The 15,914-nt window shown below is 33.2% G+C and overlaps 1 protein-coding gene across 1 annotated transcript; it reads left to right on the plus strand.

Moving 5' to 3' along the window:
• Positions 1 to 9,075: 9,075 nt before the first annotated feature.
• Positions 9,076 to 11,404, plus strand: LOC145056786 (Protein kinase superfamily protein). The gene is made up of 5 exons (XM_079004507.1): positions 9,076 to 9,861; positions 9,966 to 10,101; positions 10,187 to 10,323; positions 10,480 to 10,603; positions 10,836 to 11,404. Exons 1-5 carry the CDS (start codon positions 9,445 to 9,447, stop codon positions 11,291 to 11,293), a joined length of 1,272 nt encoding a protein of 423 aa, XP_078860633.1. The 5' UTR covers positions 9,076 to 9,444; the 3' UTR covers positions 11,294 to 11,404.
• The last annotated feature ends 4,510 nt before the right edge of the window (positions 11,405 to 15,914 follow it).

Consider the following 15,914-nt stretch of genomic DNA (forward strand, 5'->3'; position numbering starts at 1 on the left):
ACCAATTATAGTTATGGGTTTAGAGACATAATCCAACAATAACATTAATAAATTTGTTGCTAATAGAGACAGAAAGTGATGACACTAATGGAGTTTATTTGTTTTGGGCCTTTCTGGGTCTTTATATTATTATAATAATATTTTGGTCTTTTATGATGGATCGGACATTCCTATATCGTCTTTAGTGTTTTTGAAGTTGAAACATGTTTAAGTTAAAGTAAAAATGGTCCCTTGTGGTATGTATTTTTCAGGTTTTAGTTAAAACCTCGAATTTTTGGTTTCATGATCATTTTTGCTATGTTTCTATGTAGATTTGGTCCATCTCAATATTGAAATGACTAAGATACCCTTATTATATTTATTTTTCATTTTTTTTATAAAACTATTTATATTTGTTAAAGAAAATTAAGGACCCACACATCCTCTCTCTCTCTCTCTCTCTGTCTCTCTCTCTCTCTCTTGTGTAGAAACTCAAAAACACATACATTTCCTGAAAATAAAAAAAAGTTATTGTCACTATAGCCTAACATTGTTTAGTATATTGGTTTAAAAAGTTCCTCTTGATTTTTTTTGCATGCTAAGGGCATAAACTTATGTTTGACTTATTAATAAATGAACATATCACATTTTAATCCGGTTTTACCGGCTACAATGAGTTTATTTGATTTTTTTATTTTTCTTTTTAAAAAATAAAATCTCATAGGGTTATTATCATGTCTAGGGCTGTTCACTATTTTGATAAGACCGAATTGTTCACTTGGATAATTTTGATTGAACTATTTGGTTTAGATATTCAGATGTTTGGATTGCTTTTCAACAAAACCGAATTATTATTTTGGATTTCAAATTTATTTTGGTTTATAAATTAGAACCGAATAGTCCTAAAAACCGAATAACAATTTATTATTTATTTAATTAATATATCTATAAGTATTTATTAATTTTATAATTTATTTTTTCAAATAAGTTCAAAACATTTCACCTAATATAAAACATTAATATGCATTTTTCTCAAAAAGTTTTATCTGTAAAATATTAAACTATCATATACTTTCTTAATAGTTGCTTATAAAATTTTTAAATCACCACTGAATAATTTGTTTTTGCTTCTTCTGTAAAAATTAGATAATATTATAATTATATGTCGTTTTAAAATGTTTTTGTTTTTGAAAACCAAATTATAAAAACCAGTCCAATGAAATTATAATCGGATCGGATCAGATCGTATCTGAATTTGTTTTTCACTATTCGGATCCATATTTTGAAAACTGAAATGATTGTGGATTTAATTGGAGTCCAAACGAACACCCATAGTCCCGTCCCTTCCTCCACTTTATCATTGCTGCTGTGCTACGCTAATATCCTTCTTGTTATTTTCCTATACTTGAACGAGATTAATTGGAATTGTTAATGGCATCATTATCCACATTCTTTCATTCTCTTCCTTTTCTTCTCTCACTCGACTTTTCAAAAGGTTGTGCGTACTGCAAAGAACGAAAGGAAGAAAACTAAAGCGAAAGTCGTCGTCACCAGTTGGTTCTAGATTTGAATCACCGTCTTCCATGACTACTGATTTTGATACAAATTTCTCCATCAAAAAATGTCTCTGCCATTTCATATAATTATGTCTCCGATTGTTGATTTTCAACTAGCTTGTTAAGATCAACAGAGTATTCTGTATCGTTCTCTGTGGATCTGATAATGAATCCCGCGTAGCAGTGTCATGAACTGTAAGTATTATTCATTGCCCTTGCAGAGTTTATTTTCATATGAATCATGAGTCTGATTTAGTCTTCTATGATGTTTAATTTCTCTATTTTTGGTAATCTGTTTGGTTGCCAATGAAAGAGATAGAAGCGAAACATGTGAATTCATTCTGAATTGGTGAATTTTTTTCTACAACCTAACATATGCTCGTGATTTACAAAAGGAATGTCTGATTAAATAGAAAATTTTGATTATACCATTACCCTTTCAAGATCGTAGCCATTGTTATGTACGACCTTTTACAAGTTAGCATGTTCTTCTGTAAAGGTTATAATGCTTGATGTGGTTCTTGTAATTGATTTTGAGTAATCTAAAAGTAAGAGCAGATTCAATTTGGGATAAATGTGTCTGTGATTATGGTTGCAAGTGTGGAAGAAGCTGTAGCGAGTAAATTTTCATCGGTCTTTAGTAATTTTACAGTTTGATTTCAATTAATCCATTTCCCCACTCTTTCTGTTTAAGTGAATATGGATATCAAATTATCAAAATCGAAATTGATTGTGATCTAAATTTCAGATTGTTATCCATTCCCCTTTTTCTGTTTGATCAGCATCGATTCTAGATTTCCTAATGTTTGATTTAATTTGATGCTTGATTTTAAGTGCAACAGAGGGTGGGGACCATATTTTTTTTATTAATAAAACATTAAATTATTTAGAATATATATATATATATATATATATATATATATATATATATATATATATATATATATATATATATATATATATATATATATATATATATATAAAAGAAGGGCAATTTAGTTATTTTAGTTTTGGGCCGGACCCAATCCACAAAGAAACAAAACCAAAATGACCACGAAGTTAAAAAATCGATGTTTGAACTAAAATCCGGAAAGAATTATTTAGAATTTAGAGCAACGTCATATTGGAATTATTTATTTTTAAAAGAACAATGTTATTTTTCAAATAAGCTTACAAGTGTGTCACAACTCACAAATTCTTCTAAAACCATTTGCTGCAACATAAGGGTGACATCAGTTTAACTACCACTATTTTTACTCATATTATCCCTTGAAAATAGCTTATATTTTATACCCACAAAACCATTAAACCTTAAACATTGAAAACAACAATTTTGAAAAGTTGTTCATACAAAACTTAAAGAAATGATATAGATATATATACAAACATTCATTCTTACGCAACAATGATTATCCTTCCATTTGAAAAAAATCAAGAAAATAACATTGAAGAAACAATTTGTGTAATATAAGAAATTTCAAATGATGGAAAGGATACCACATGTCCACAGTGATTACCTATAGTTTTGATCTTGTTTCTGTCCTTCTATCAAACAACCATCAACAAAATCACACTCCGAAAGCAACAACCCATGAAACACTCTTGTTTTCATTTGTAAATTGTGGTTGATATCAGTTTTTGTGTACAAAAGAAAAGGCCATGCATATACACATTTTAACCTGTAAATCGAGGTGTAGGGGACAAATATTTTAAACTTGAAGACAAAAAATAAAAAATAAATTATAATTTTGAAAAGAAAATATAATGGTTTTTTTAAAGGATTCATAATAGATTTAATTAGTTTTATGTATTTTTTTTATGCTTCGTATTGTGGGTACTAAATAAATTTTAGTTAAAGTATTTTTGTCAGTTGGGTAAATAACAACATAAAGAAAACAAAAATAGGTTAACAGTAAGAATTGCGTTCCTGAATTGCTTCTTATTATTGAAGAACAATTGAAAATATATACAACAATATTGCTTGAATAGTAAGAAAAAATTGAATAAGGAAACTAGATCAATAAACTAAAATAAAGGGGAATCCTAATCAAACTCAAAGTCCTTTACTCCCTCTCAAGATGGAGTGTGAAGATCTCGAACACCCGTCGTAAGAAACGAAAAAACGAAAACACGCTATTCCAAGAGGTTTGGTAAAAATGTATGCCAGTTGATTGGTGGTAGCGATCTCACAAGTTAATTTCTTTAGACTCCACACCCGCACTAACAAAGTAGCACTCCATTTCAACAAGCTTTGTTCGTGGAAAACTGAATTGTTAGCATTATGGTGAGTTTCCTGATTATCACAATAAAGAGGAGTTGGTTCTGATTGAGGAGCTTTTAAATCGAAGAGCAACCAACGAAGCCATAAGAGTTCACTAACTGTGCTTGCCATCGACTTGTACTCGGCTTCAGCAGAAGAACGGGAAACAACATATTGTTTCTTTGTTTTCTAGGATATATGAACACCTCCTAAAGTAAAATAATAACCAATTTTTGTCTTTCTGGTAAAAGGACAATCAAGCCGATTTGAATCACAATATGTTATAAGTTTTAAATTTCCCTTTGATGGTAGAAAGATTCCTTGTCCTAGTGTAGTTTTAAGATACCGTAAACACGCATTGCAACATCCGAGTGGGGCTTTCGTGGTGAAGAGACAATCTGACTAAGCATATTTATGGCAAGAGTGATATCTGGACGAGTGACTTGTAAGTAAAGCAACCTTCCAACAAGACCTCTATATTGTCCAACATCAACAAGTGTAGCGTCTTCTGCATCATCTAGATAGATGTTTTGATCCATGGGGAACTGGCTAGGTCTGCAGCCTTATAGACCACTATCAGTTAAAATGTATAATGTATACTTGAGTTGACTAACGAAAATACCAGTCGAGAAAGTATTTTAAGGGACCAAGGTCTTTAATACTGAATTGATCGTCTAGATAGGTCTTGATTTTTGCTATCTGGTGAACATCATTTCCCAAAAGGATGACATCATCTACGTATATGAGAGCTACAAGGTAAAGCTTGTCCTTTTTGAGGATAAGTAGAGAGTGATCAGCATTGGAGTGCCGAAACCGACCTTTAGAAGTGCTTTAGTGAGTTTGTTGTACCAATTTCTAGAAGCTTGTCATAGTCCATATAATGACTTTGTAAGACGACAAACACGAGTATCATTCTCCTTTGCAAAACCGTGGGGTACTTTTATGTACTCATCAAGATCTCCATGCAAAAAAAAACATTGTTCACATCTAATTGATGGATGGACTAATTTTTTTGAACAACTACAACCACCATGGTGCACACGATTACTAATTTTGCAACCGAGGCAAAGGTGTCGTGAAAATCAACTCCTTTTATCTATGTGAAACTCTTTGCGACAAGCCTTACGTTATATCTTTCTATTTCACTAGTCAGTTTGCATTTGATCTTGAATACCCGCTTCGAATCAATGGCCTTCTTTCCAGGAGGTAACGTCACTAGATTCCCCGTTTTGTTAGTATCAAGAGCAATGATCTCCTTTTGCATGGCATCTCTCCAATGTGGATTCTTAATAGTTGGAGAAAAATGTTTAGGCTCATCTTGGGAGGAGATGACACTAAGAGGTAGAAACGGGCTGCTTGATGGTTGGTGCTTCTTCGAAGTTGGGATCAAAAAACCGTCTTGATTGGTCGCTGCCCCTATCGTGGCTTGTGGACTGGATGTTATGGGTTCTAGAAGTGATTTACTTATGAAATCATCATTTTCCATTTCATTGCTCTCTACTTCTTTGTTTGTTTTATCAGTTTGATACAGGAAAGACCACTGAATGAATTTTACGTATCCTGACACTATGAACTTTTTTTTCTTGTAGATCATATATTGATATCCTTTTTGACCTTGAGGATATATTATGAAGACACAGGCCCTCCTCTTTTCTTCAAACTTATATTTTCCTACCCTATGGTCCTTTATATATGCTAAGCAGCCAAGAACTCGCATATGAATATATTGTGGTTTTTGATTAATTAAAAAGGATTTCAAAGGGGGTGTTGTTGTTGATGGATCGTGAAGGTAAAAAGGTTTTCAAAGGGGGTCTTGTTGTTGATGGCTCGTGAAGGTAACCTGTTGATGATGTAAGTAGTAGTAAGGATACATTCTCCTCAAAATTCTATAGTCAGGCTAGCTTGAAAACACATCGCTCTTGCAATTTCTAAAAGATGCTTATGTTTTCTTTCAACGACGTCGTTTTGTTGTGTGGTGTGTACACATGAGGTCTCTAAAATAATACCACAATATTCAAAAAAATTTGTCATAACATTGGAGGTTAATTCTCCCCCAATATCACTGCGTGTTTTCTTGATTCTTCCATTATATTGGGTCAAGACCATGTCGTAAAATTTAACTAAGAATGAACTTGTGCCAGACTTGTTTTTCATAAAGTAGACTCATGTGGTTGTATTATAATCATCTACTGTTGTAAGAAAATATCGAGCTCCCGACATTAAACGCACCTGATAACCACCCCATATATCATAGTGAATTAAATCAAAACATGAAGTGGTTTTAATATTACTATCAAAAACCGGTAACTGAGCCTGTTTAGCTCATACACAGGAATCACAATGATTAATACTAGCTACGTTACCTATAGAGTTTATTTGTTGAAGTTTATAATTTGATGTATGACCTAGTCTTCTATGCCAAATTTCAGAATTCATAGCGACAACCATAGCAGTAGTTCCTGTGTCCAGCCTCTACATGTATCCATCCTCTACATTTGATAGAGACCATCCCTACATCTCCTCATGCCAATCAAATTCCTCGAGTGTAAGTCCTGTAAATAACAATAATCAGGAAAGAAGGTTATAAAACAGTTAAGCCCTTTGGTGATTTTGCTAATAGATAACAAGTTGCATTTAAAATCAAGAATATATAGAACATCATTGACATCCAAATCGTTTGGTAATTGTGCACTTCCAACGCATTTTATTGCAAATTTTTCTCCATTAGGAATTCTAATGGGTACCCCGTCGTGAGATTTCTTTAGAGATGTTAAGACGGAATCACTACATGAAATATGTTCAATAGCTCCAAATTCAATACCCAAGGAGAAGTGAAATCGATTTTATCTGCCATGTTTACTTCTGGTTTTGGTGGATCATTCAGTTGTATTATGATTCTTTTGTATCGTTAAAAGTTGAGGCCGGGTATTGGGCTACTCTCAAGTTCGACTATAACAACCTTACGTTTCGCCTTAGGGTTTTTCTTTGAGTCGTTTGTCGGTCTTCGTTGACGAGTTTCCTATCAATCTGGGTATCCGATTTTCTTTTTCAAAATAGTCGTGAATGTTGTGGCTATTCTTCCCATAATGTTTGCATTTTAAATTTCTCTTGTGAACAAGACTTTTGTCCATGTATATTTGGGTTCATATTTGATAGGCGGCGGCTTCAGCGTCAGTTTCGCAGGACATAGTAATACTCCTTTTTTGTTCATCTTCTGCAACCATGTGATAAACAGTAACAAGGGTCGGCATTGGTTTGATGCTAAGTACTTGAGTTCTAACAGTTCCAAACTCTTCGTTCAGGCCCATCAAGAACTCGTGGACATGTTCTTTCTCCTTCTCCTCAATGAGCTTTTTCTAACATTTCAAGAATACTTTCTACACGTACACCTAGGCTATGAAGAGAAGGATTGAATGTCATCCCAAATTCCTCTTAGTTTTGTGAAATATGCCGAAACAGACATACCTTCTTGCCTCATTGAAGTAAGCTTCCGTTTTAGCTCAAATGGTGCACTCTTTTTTCCGAAGCGTTCCTCAAGATCTTGCCAGATCTCTCTTGTTGTGCGTGCGTATTTTACATTGTCTCAGATCTCCTTCTCCATAGAAATAGTCAACCAACCTTTGACAAATGCATCTCTGTGTTGCCATGCCATAAGACCTGGTGAGTTTTTTGTTGATCGTTCCAGGGTGTCATCGATGAAGCCGACCCTATTCTTTACGAATATAAAGTTTTTGATTTCTATAGACCAATCTGCGTAGTTGCCATCATTTAGTGTTTTGTTGACATGTAGTTGGCGAGGGTAATGGTTTGGGTGAATATAAAATGGAGAGTTGGGGTCACTAGCGGAGGCAGGATCAAAGTAAAGGGGTATCCCAATTTTTTTTAGGGTAACCTAATTTTTTTCCCGGGGTACTTAGGTTTCCCGGGTTCGGTTTCAGTTTTAAACCCAAATCTTAATCGAATCTTTAGCTAACCTCAAGTCTTGTTATATAAACATGAAGTTGAAGTATATTTTGATACTTGAATCGATGTGGGACTCAAAGCAGATATCAAATAAAATATGAGCATAACAGGTTTATATAATAGAAAAAAAATGATTGAGTTTACATGTGTTTAGCGATGTGGGATAGAATAGCTGGGAAAATAAAACAAAAATAACCAATGAATATGTAAGAAGCAAGAATAGAACAAATACCTTTGCTTGAATAAGTCAACGCTTTAACCAGTAGACCAACTTTTTATTTGTGTTTATAAGTGGAGGGATACATATATATACACTATACCAAATTTTTTTTTGAAGGATACGTAAACAAAAATTACACTACCGAAAAAAATTTGTGGGGTATCCCGGGCTACCCCGGGATCCCCTTGGGTCCGCCCCTGGTTGGGGTCTTCTGATGGATTGGTATACGAACCTGATTCAGTAACAACATGTCAGAGTTTTCAAACGGATCAAGACACCCGCTCTCATACCATGAAGAAAACAAAATTAGGTTAACAAGAACAATTGAAAATATATATAGGAATATTGCTTGAATAACAAGCAAAAATAGAATAAGGAAATTAGATCAGTGAGCAAAAATAAACGGGAATCCTAATCAAACTTAAAAGCCTTTACAATAAATTAAAAGTTGAATCCCCACTTTCATGTTGTTATAGTATAGTTATATTTAAAGACTTTTAACAAAGTTTGCTAAAATCTTTATACTTTTTTTTATTGTTAGAAGAATTTTATTTTGTTTTGCAATGAAGTACTGAAATGGTAACATGGGATCCGAAGATATGTATACTGAAAGTGGAGTGGGAAATGGGAATTGGTTAAAGATTCCCTAATCCATTCAAACCACTCCTTGATACCCCTTTTCAAATATTTTACTTCTCATTGCCCCCATCACACGCTTTTTTATGACTTCTTGTCTCATCTTCAGCTATATTTCTGAACCACAATTTAAATAAAATTGAGATGAGATTCTAAATATATAAATATCCGATAACTGTTTAGATATGATATGATCTAAACATGGTAAAATGTTAAAATGAGAACGGTTTGTTTGTTTGTTTATTTTTTATTTATTTTTATTTTTTTTATTTTTAAATACGGGTATAAATGGTTTGGACAGGGTTAATTTGTAATTAATTAAAAATTTTGTTTATTGACTTTTTTAAATCCTATAAAAACTATATTCTGTTTATATTTTAAATATGTGAATAACTTTAAAATATATTTCACGAATATAAAAACTACAATATATGTAATGTCTAGTTAGTTCCGTTTTCAAAACATTGTTTACAATTTACAAATGTTCATTTTCGTTCTATAGAGGTTGAGTAGGACCCACTATAAGTATCAGGTAACAGGGTATTTTCCTCCATATGTCACACAAATCAAATAGTATCAAGATTCAAACACACACAATATCCATGGTCTACTTTTACACATAGCCATCTACCTTGATGCCAAATCAAGTAACTTAAACAATGTCCCATGTCTAAAAAAGCTTACAACAAAACACCCAAATTTGGCATAGTGGTTGTGGAGTTGTTACACAAAACCAAAACCATTTGCCACAAAACAATTCCCATGACTAATACTTATACTCCTTCAATTCTCTCTTCTTTTAGCATCTTTAATCATTTTCATTGCTAATCATGAAAGACTCCTCAAAATCCTGGCAACCCTTTATAGCAAACTGTTGTTCTGTTGAAGATCAAACAGTGTTCAACAATTTTAGCAGATGTAGGACTTCAAGGTCCGATTTCTCAAAGAATGTGACTCCATCACCATCGTTTAGGCACCTATCTTTCTCAGACCTTAGCCAGTCTTCTTCTATGCGTATAAATGAGGACATAGCGCAGACTTTTGGTCCTGATTTGTTTGACTTCAAACTCAGTGAGTTACAAGCCATAACTCAAAATTTCTCTAGCAACTTCTTGCTTGGGGAAGGTGGGTTTGGTACAGTTCATAAGGGTTATGTGGATGACAACATGAGATGTGGAATGAAGGCACAAGCCGTTGCAGTTAAGCTTCTTGATATTGAAGGGTTGCAAGGACATAGGGAATGGCTAGTAAGTTTAAATAAATAATATTGTTATGATTAGATTAAATGTATGATTGATTGTCTATATATAATGATTATAATCATTGTTTTTTTTTGGGTGAAATCATTAAGGCGGAAGTGATATTTCTCGGGCAACTTAGGCATCCTAACTTAGTGAAATTAATCGGATATTGTTGTGAAGAAGAAGAAAGACTCTTAGTGTATGAGTTCATGCCACGTGGAAGCTTGGAAAATCATTTGTTCAAGAGTAAGATGATCATGTTTTGTTTATAAAATTTTCCAATAGTAATTATGTTGTGGATTGAACATATTAGCTGTTGTAATTAATACAGGAATCTCAGTTTGCCTACCATGGGGAAACAGATTAAAGATTGCAATAGGTGCTGCTAAAGGGCTCGCATTCTTGCATGGTGCTGATAAGCCTGTTATATATCGCGACTTCAAAACTTCCAATATCTTATTAGATTCGGTAAGCATATTTTTTCTTCACATCTTTGTATTATAATTATATTATATGACTTGTTATAAAAAGTAATACTATAAATGTTTATGATTTAGAATCTTTCATGAAATATTAAATAAATAATGTAACTTAATTAAACCCCATGCATTTTTACATTGGCAGGATTTTAATGCAAAGTTATCCGATTTTGGGTTGGCAACAATGGGTCCTGAAGGATCAAACACTCATGTAACCACTAGAGTCATGGGTACTTATGGTTATGCTGCTCCTGAATATGTCAACACTGGTATTAATTGCTCTAAACTACCTACTCCCCAAACATTACAAACAAAACAAAATAAAACCAAACCAAACCAACTGTTACAATTCTTCCAAATTTACATAACACTTTGGTTGACTAGATCACTTAATTACTTCTTCAATATGAATTATAAAGACATAAAAACATGATGAATATAAACCCTCTACTTCTCTTTGTTTATATATAAAGTTTTAACAAATTCATTGCAAAATTGTAGGCCATTTGACCACAAAGAGCGACATTTACAGCTTCGGAGTGGTGTTGATAGAACTACTAACTGGAAAAAGGGCAATGGACAAAACGAGGCCTAAGAGTGAACAATATCTTGTGGATTGGGCAAAACCGTATATGACTAGCAGTCGAAGATTGCGTTGCATAATTGACCCAAGATTGACAGGTCAATACTCAGTGAGGGGAGTGAAGGAGATGGCAGTTTTAGCACTAAATTGTGTGAACTTGAACCCTAAAGATAGGCCAAAAATGACTGAAATAATCGAAACTCTTGAAGGCCTTGAAAATCTGAAGGACATGGCAGTGACTTGTGGGCAATGGCCTGTAGCTTCAAGAAAAACCGCTAGAGATGCAGTTTTTTCTCCTAAAGGAAGAAAAGAAATTAATGGAGGTCATATATATTGGAAACAGACTCCTGTTAAAAACATAAAAGTGAAAGGATAATGACTAAAATATAGTGAATTTATTATAAAATTGTGAAGAAAAGTCAACAAGTGCTCCTACTTATGTACCAATGCTTATATTATAAGTCATATATACATATAAATTTTGACAGATATGTGTTCCTACATGTATGTCATGCTTGTATTGGATATTTCCTATTACCTTTTTTATTTTGACAATTGTACATGATAGTAGTGTTTAAAAAGTTAATATTATAGGGAATTTCACTAATCTAACCAACTTTGTTAGTGTTTTTGAACAAAAGAACCAACTTTCTGAATTTGGCAAGATAACCACGATACATTGCATTCCAGTCAGTCATTGACTCTAGAAGAAACATTTCGGATTAGACATTCTTCAACAGGCAGGGTTTCGGATTTACAAGAACTCACATTTCAGACGAAACGATTATCAAAGGATGTCGCCTGACAGTGAAGAGCTAGAACATTTGTGTGTATGTGTCGTTTCCTTTATCTTATTAGCATCTTTTGTTTTTTTATTAATTTGTAGGTTTTCATAGGAACAAATTTGTGTTAACCAGATTTTAGTTTCGTGGTTTTGAGGGTTAGTGTATAGTTAATATTAGTATAACCAACAATTACTACAAGTATAACCAGTGGCGAATCTAGAACCAAAATTAACGTGGTTCCTTATATAAATGAAATGGAAAAAGTATGAAAATGTAGGTCTTTTGGTAAAAATAAGATAGTTCCTTATGTTTTTTATATAGAATTGTTGTATTAAAAAAAAAAAGGTAGGTCCTAGGATGCACTCCTAAGTATAACCTTTAAAGACCTGTTCTAGAATGCACTCCGGAATATGAAGGAGTCCGAAAATTGTAGAACTACTCCAAAACATGTAGAATAGTCCATAATCTAAAACAAAGAAAAAAACTATTTGTAGTTCGGAACAATATGTAATTTTTTTTATAGCATGAAGATGATGCTACATGTATCCTTCGGCTATAAATGGAGGGATGGAAGATAAACCTCTTTTCATGATCTCCATAAGTTGTCATGTATTGTTGGTCCCCACTTCTATTTTATTTTCTCATGGTGTTTGCTCTTGCTTCATGAACTTGTGAACATGTTCCATCATATCTCTTCGCGATTTGGATTGTTTACAAATTAATTTTTTGAATAGCACGCAAGGGTGTAATCTATAGGTGAATACCGCTATGACCATTTTGTCGTCTCTCTCTGGTGTATTTAATGTTGATTTATTAAACCAGATGAAGAAGACCTGAAACTATTCGTCCTACCTTTTTCCGCAAGTTGTAGGCCTGTTTGGGCCAATATGCTTGATATTATGTGTATGGCAATGGTAATGGAATTGCGACGTAGGCTATATATTTTACTGTATTGGTGCATTTATCGATGCTAGATTTTGTTGTATGAGTGTTGTTAGTACTTGCACGGTTGGCTCATTTTGCTTGGAGCAAAATTTTGATGGCTGTTTCATCTTGTGTGCTTGCATTGTACTCGAACTACTTGCTGGTTGACTTTAGACGTAATTTGCTTGCCTTGTCTTCCTTTTTTCCACCAGGTTATCTTTGTTTGCTCTATTGTCATTGTTCATATGTTTTGTTGCAGGAGTTTTCGTGACTGGTTGTGGTGGCATTGGTGTTGTTTTACTCGTGTTTGGTGTGGGTGCGAAAGATTGTATCATGTTTATTGGGCAAAAGGGTGAGTCTAGTGTTGTTCGTGAGGATTTCCGTTTCTTAGCCATTTTTATTACAAATGGTGCCAATGATGCTATATGGCTCCTTAGGCTATCAATGAAGGGATGGAAGATAAACCTCCTTTCATAATCTCCATAAGTTGGCATGTCTACAAAATAAGAAAAATCTTGGTCAAGAACATTACTGGGAAGAGCCCCGATAATGCTCTTTGATGCCAAAGTTTGAATTTAGGCCCATGATATTAACATATTCCAAATAAGTCGTAATGCATTATCACTTGTGAACCTTATATTTATCAAGGGGAAGTATTTATACCTTAAGGGGAGATCTTTGGTTGTCTCATATATATGGATATTGTTATTTTCCTATGGTAGTTATTGTTGTTTTAATAGAATAATATTTCTTAGATCCTTTTCCCCGATTTATGGGATATTGCTTTTGTACTCAAGGGGTTTTTTATTCAAGTATGCTTTTTCGGGTTCTTCTGTAGGCAAAGGTGGCCTTATTGGAGTAACTTACTTGACCTAGTTGTTGTGGTTATGGGATGGATAAAAGATTTATGCTGACTTGGGAGGTGTGTATGGGTTGACTTGGGTTTTCTAAGCATCAAATACACATTAACTAGGTAGTAGAAACAATTAATAATTTACTAAGTATACATGCACCCAAGATCTATGTTGTACTAGTTTTAGCAACATACTTTAAAATCAAACAAAAGAAGGATAAATTACATACCTCTTGATCTCTTGTTTGAGACCATGTGATTGACAACCTTTGCAATGGATGAATGACCAAAAGTAGAATCCCTCTAATGTAGGCAGTCCCAAGGCTCTAAGAACCAAACAACGAATAAACATTATATTATGGTTTATACGAAACTCACTAACCCTAAGATAGGGGTTATAAATTTCGTCCACTAGGAGAAAGAAGGGAGATGGGAGAACGAAAATTAAGTCTTAGGAGTCCCTTTGATTTGATCCAAGTGTAAGATCCTGAAATTTAGAGACAGTTGACTTTTAGTCAAATATTGAACAAAAGGGCAAAATGGTTATTTATGGGAATTTGATAAGTTTATGAAGCTGTGACTTCATGAAAATGGCCTAGAAAGGTTTTAAGTCACTAATATGAGGTTAGATGAGTAATTTAATTAGAAGAAATGCATTGGAAGATATATTTTGGCTAAAAGGGGTAAAATGGGAAATTTTATGTTTTTAGGCCAAGTTTTTAACTTAATAGATTAAAAGCCATACCACGTCATTCAAAAATGACTTAACAGTGTTGTTGATTCTTTTGTTAAGGCATAAAGAACAAATAAACTTTGACCACATAGTTTTTGCCTACTTGTTTAATCAGACATGGACATACCCATTTTGACTACCAATTACGGATAACATTGGATAACACCAATACATAATATATTTGACAAACAAAAACCCCATATGAATCTCACTTTGAAAAATAAAATATATTATCACCTTATAATTACTCGTGATTTGATCCATGAAGTAATATCTAAGTGTGAGTTGTTCTAACACTTAAAATCCTTATTTCAAGGACACATACAATGTTAACACAATCTTTTATGCAATGTCCAATCTTGTATGGTCCAATCAAGTAACATATTAAATTCCAATACTCACTCCCAAAAGTATGAATGACTATGGAGTTTTGAAGATAATTAAATATTCTGGAAGTGGGCTCAAAACTTATAAAAGTGAAACACATTAATAAATAACAAAACTTTGATAACAACAAATGCTATTTATTAAGTCTTTACAAAATAATCTTCAAAACAGTTACAATTCATACTTTTATATGTTTCTAAATTAAATGAAACAAAGTGTTCTCAAACCAAATCATTTGCAAATCAAATGCCTCAAGACTTTCTCTGATTAATAGACTTGGTCGGTGACATTGGCTTAGCAAATGGATCGACTAGATTATCCGACATGATTTTATTGATTATGACATCTTCACATTCGAGCAACAATCAAATGTAATGATACTTCTAGAGTATATGTCATGTGAGCTTGTGTTATTGGGGAGCTATGCTTGAGGTAAGCTAACCCTTATAGTTACAAGAACCTTGATAAGGACAATCAATGATTGGATTTCAATAATGACGTCTCTAATGAATTTCTTTTAGTCACATTGATTCTATTGTATTCTAGATAGATGCAATATAAACTCTCAGCTTATTTCAAATCCATTATGATTTATTACTTGGTATTCATCAAAGCTAATACCTCACCATTCTGGAAAAAAAAACTCAAATTTTGATTGCTAACAAAACCAGTTTTAATTACTAGTGTCGAACTTATCATTAGTGTAGACATTACATTTATGACTTCTATACTAAGGCCATTTCCTTTGTATTATTAGGAAACTAAGGAGTATACTTGATGTTGATTCATTGATTCTTGCCAACTTGATGTAATCATACCTGCCATGCTTAGGGCATTCGAGTAATCTAATTTGGTATAAGTCATGATCGATCATACCATAAGAAGAAGTATGCGGGATGTAACTCATTTTTCTTGCTCAATCATATAACTAGGACATTAGTATTTCTCATATGTCGTATCATAAGAATAAGCTTTCTTGAAGTTCTAAATCTAGAGTTTCCACGAGATTCCATGCTTCTTGCTTTATCCAATGAATTAATCAGATAGATCCTCGTGTATTGTTTCTCCCATGTTATTTAAGGCGAATCAATTCTCAATCTAAGACAAGCTATTACACTTTCTATGTTGGAACATTGTTTCCTATGAATTTTGTATTTAACATTTCAAGGATGACAACAGTACTACCATTAGTAATGAAATATGTATGACTCATACTTGTTTCTCGAAATTCAAATATCCTTGACTATCTCATTGAAACAAGGATTCTAATGACTCCCACTAGCTCTGACATACTTATGTTCCACGTTTCTTTCTC

The sequence above is a fragment of the Lactuca serriola genome, chromosome 6, assembly GCF_051521515.1.
Source record: "Lactuca serriola cultivar US96UC23 chromosome 6, Lser_US96UC23_V15, whole genome shotgun sequence".
Taxonomy (NCBI): Eukaryota; Viridiplantae; Streptophyta; class Magnoliopsida; order Asterales; family Asteraceae; genus Lactuca; species Lactuca serriola.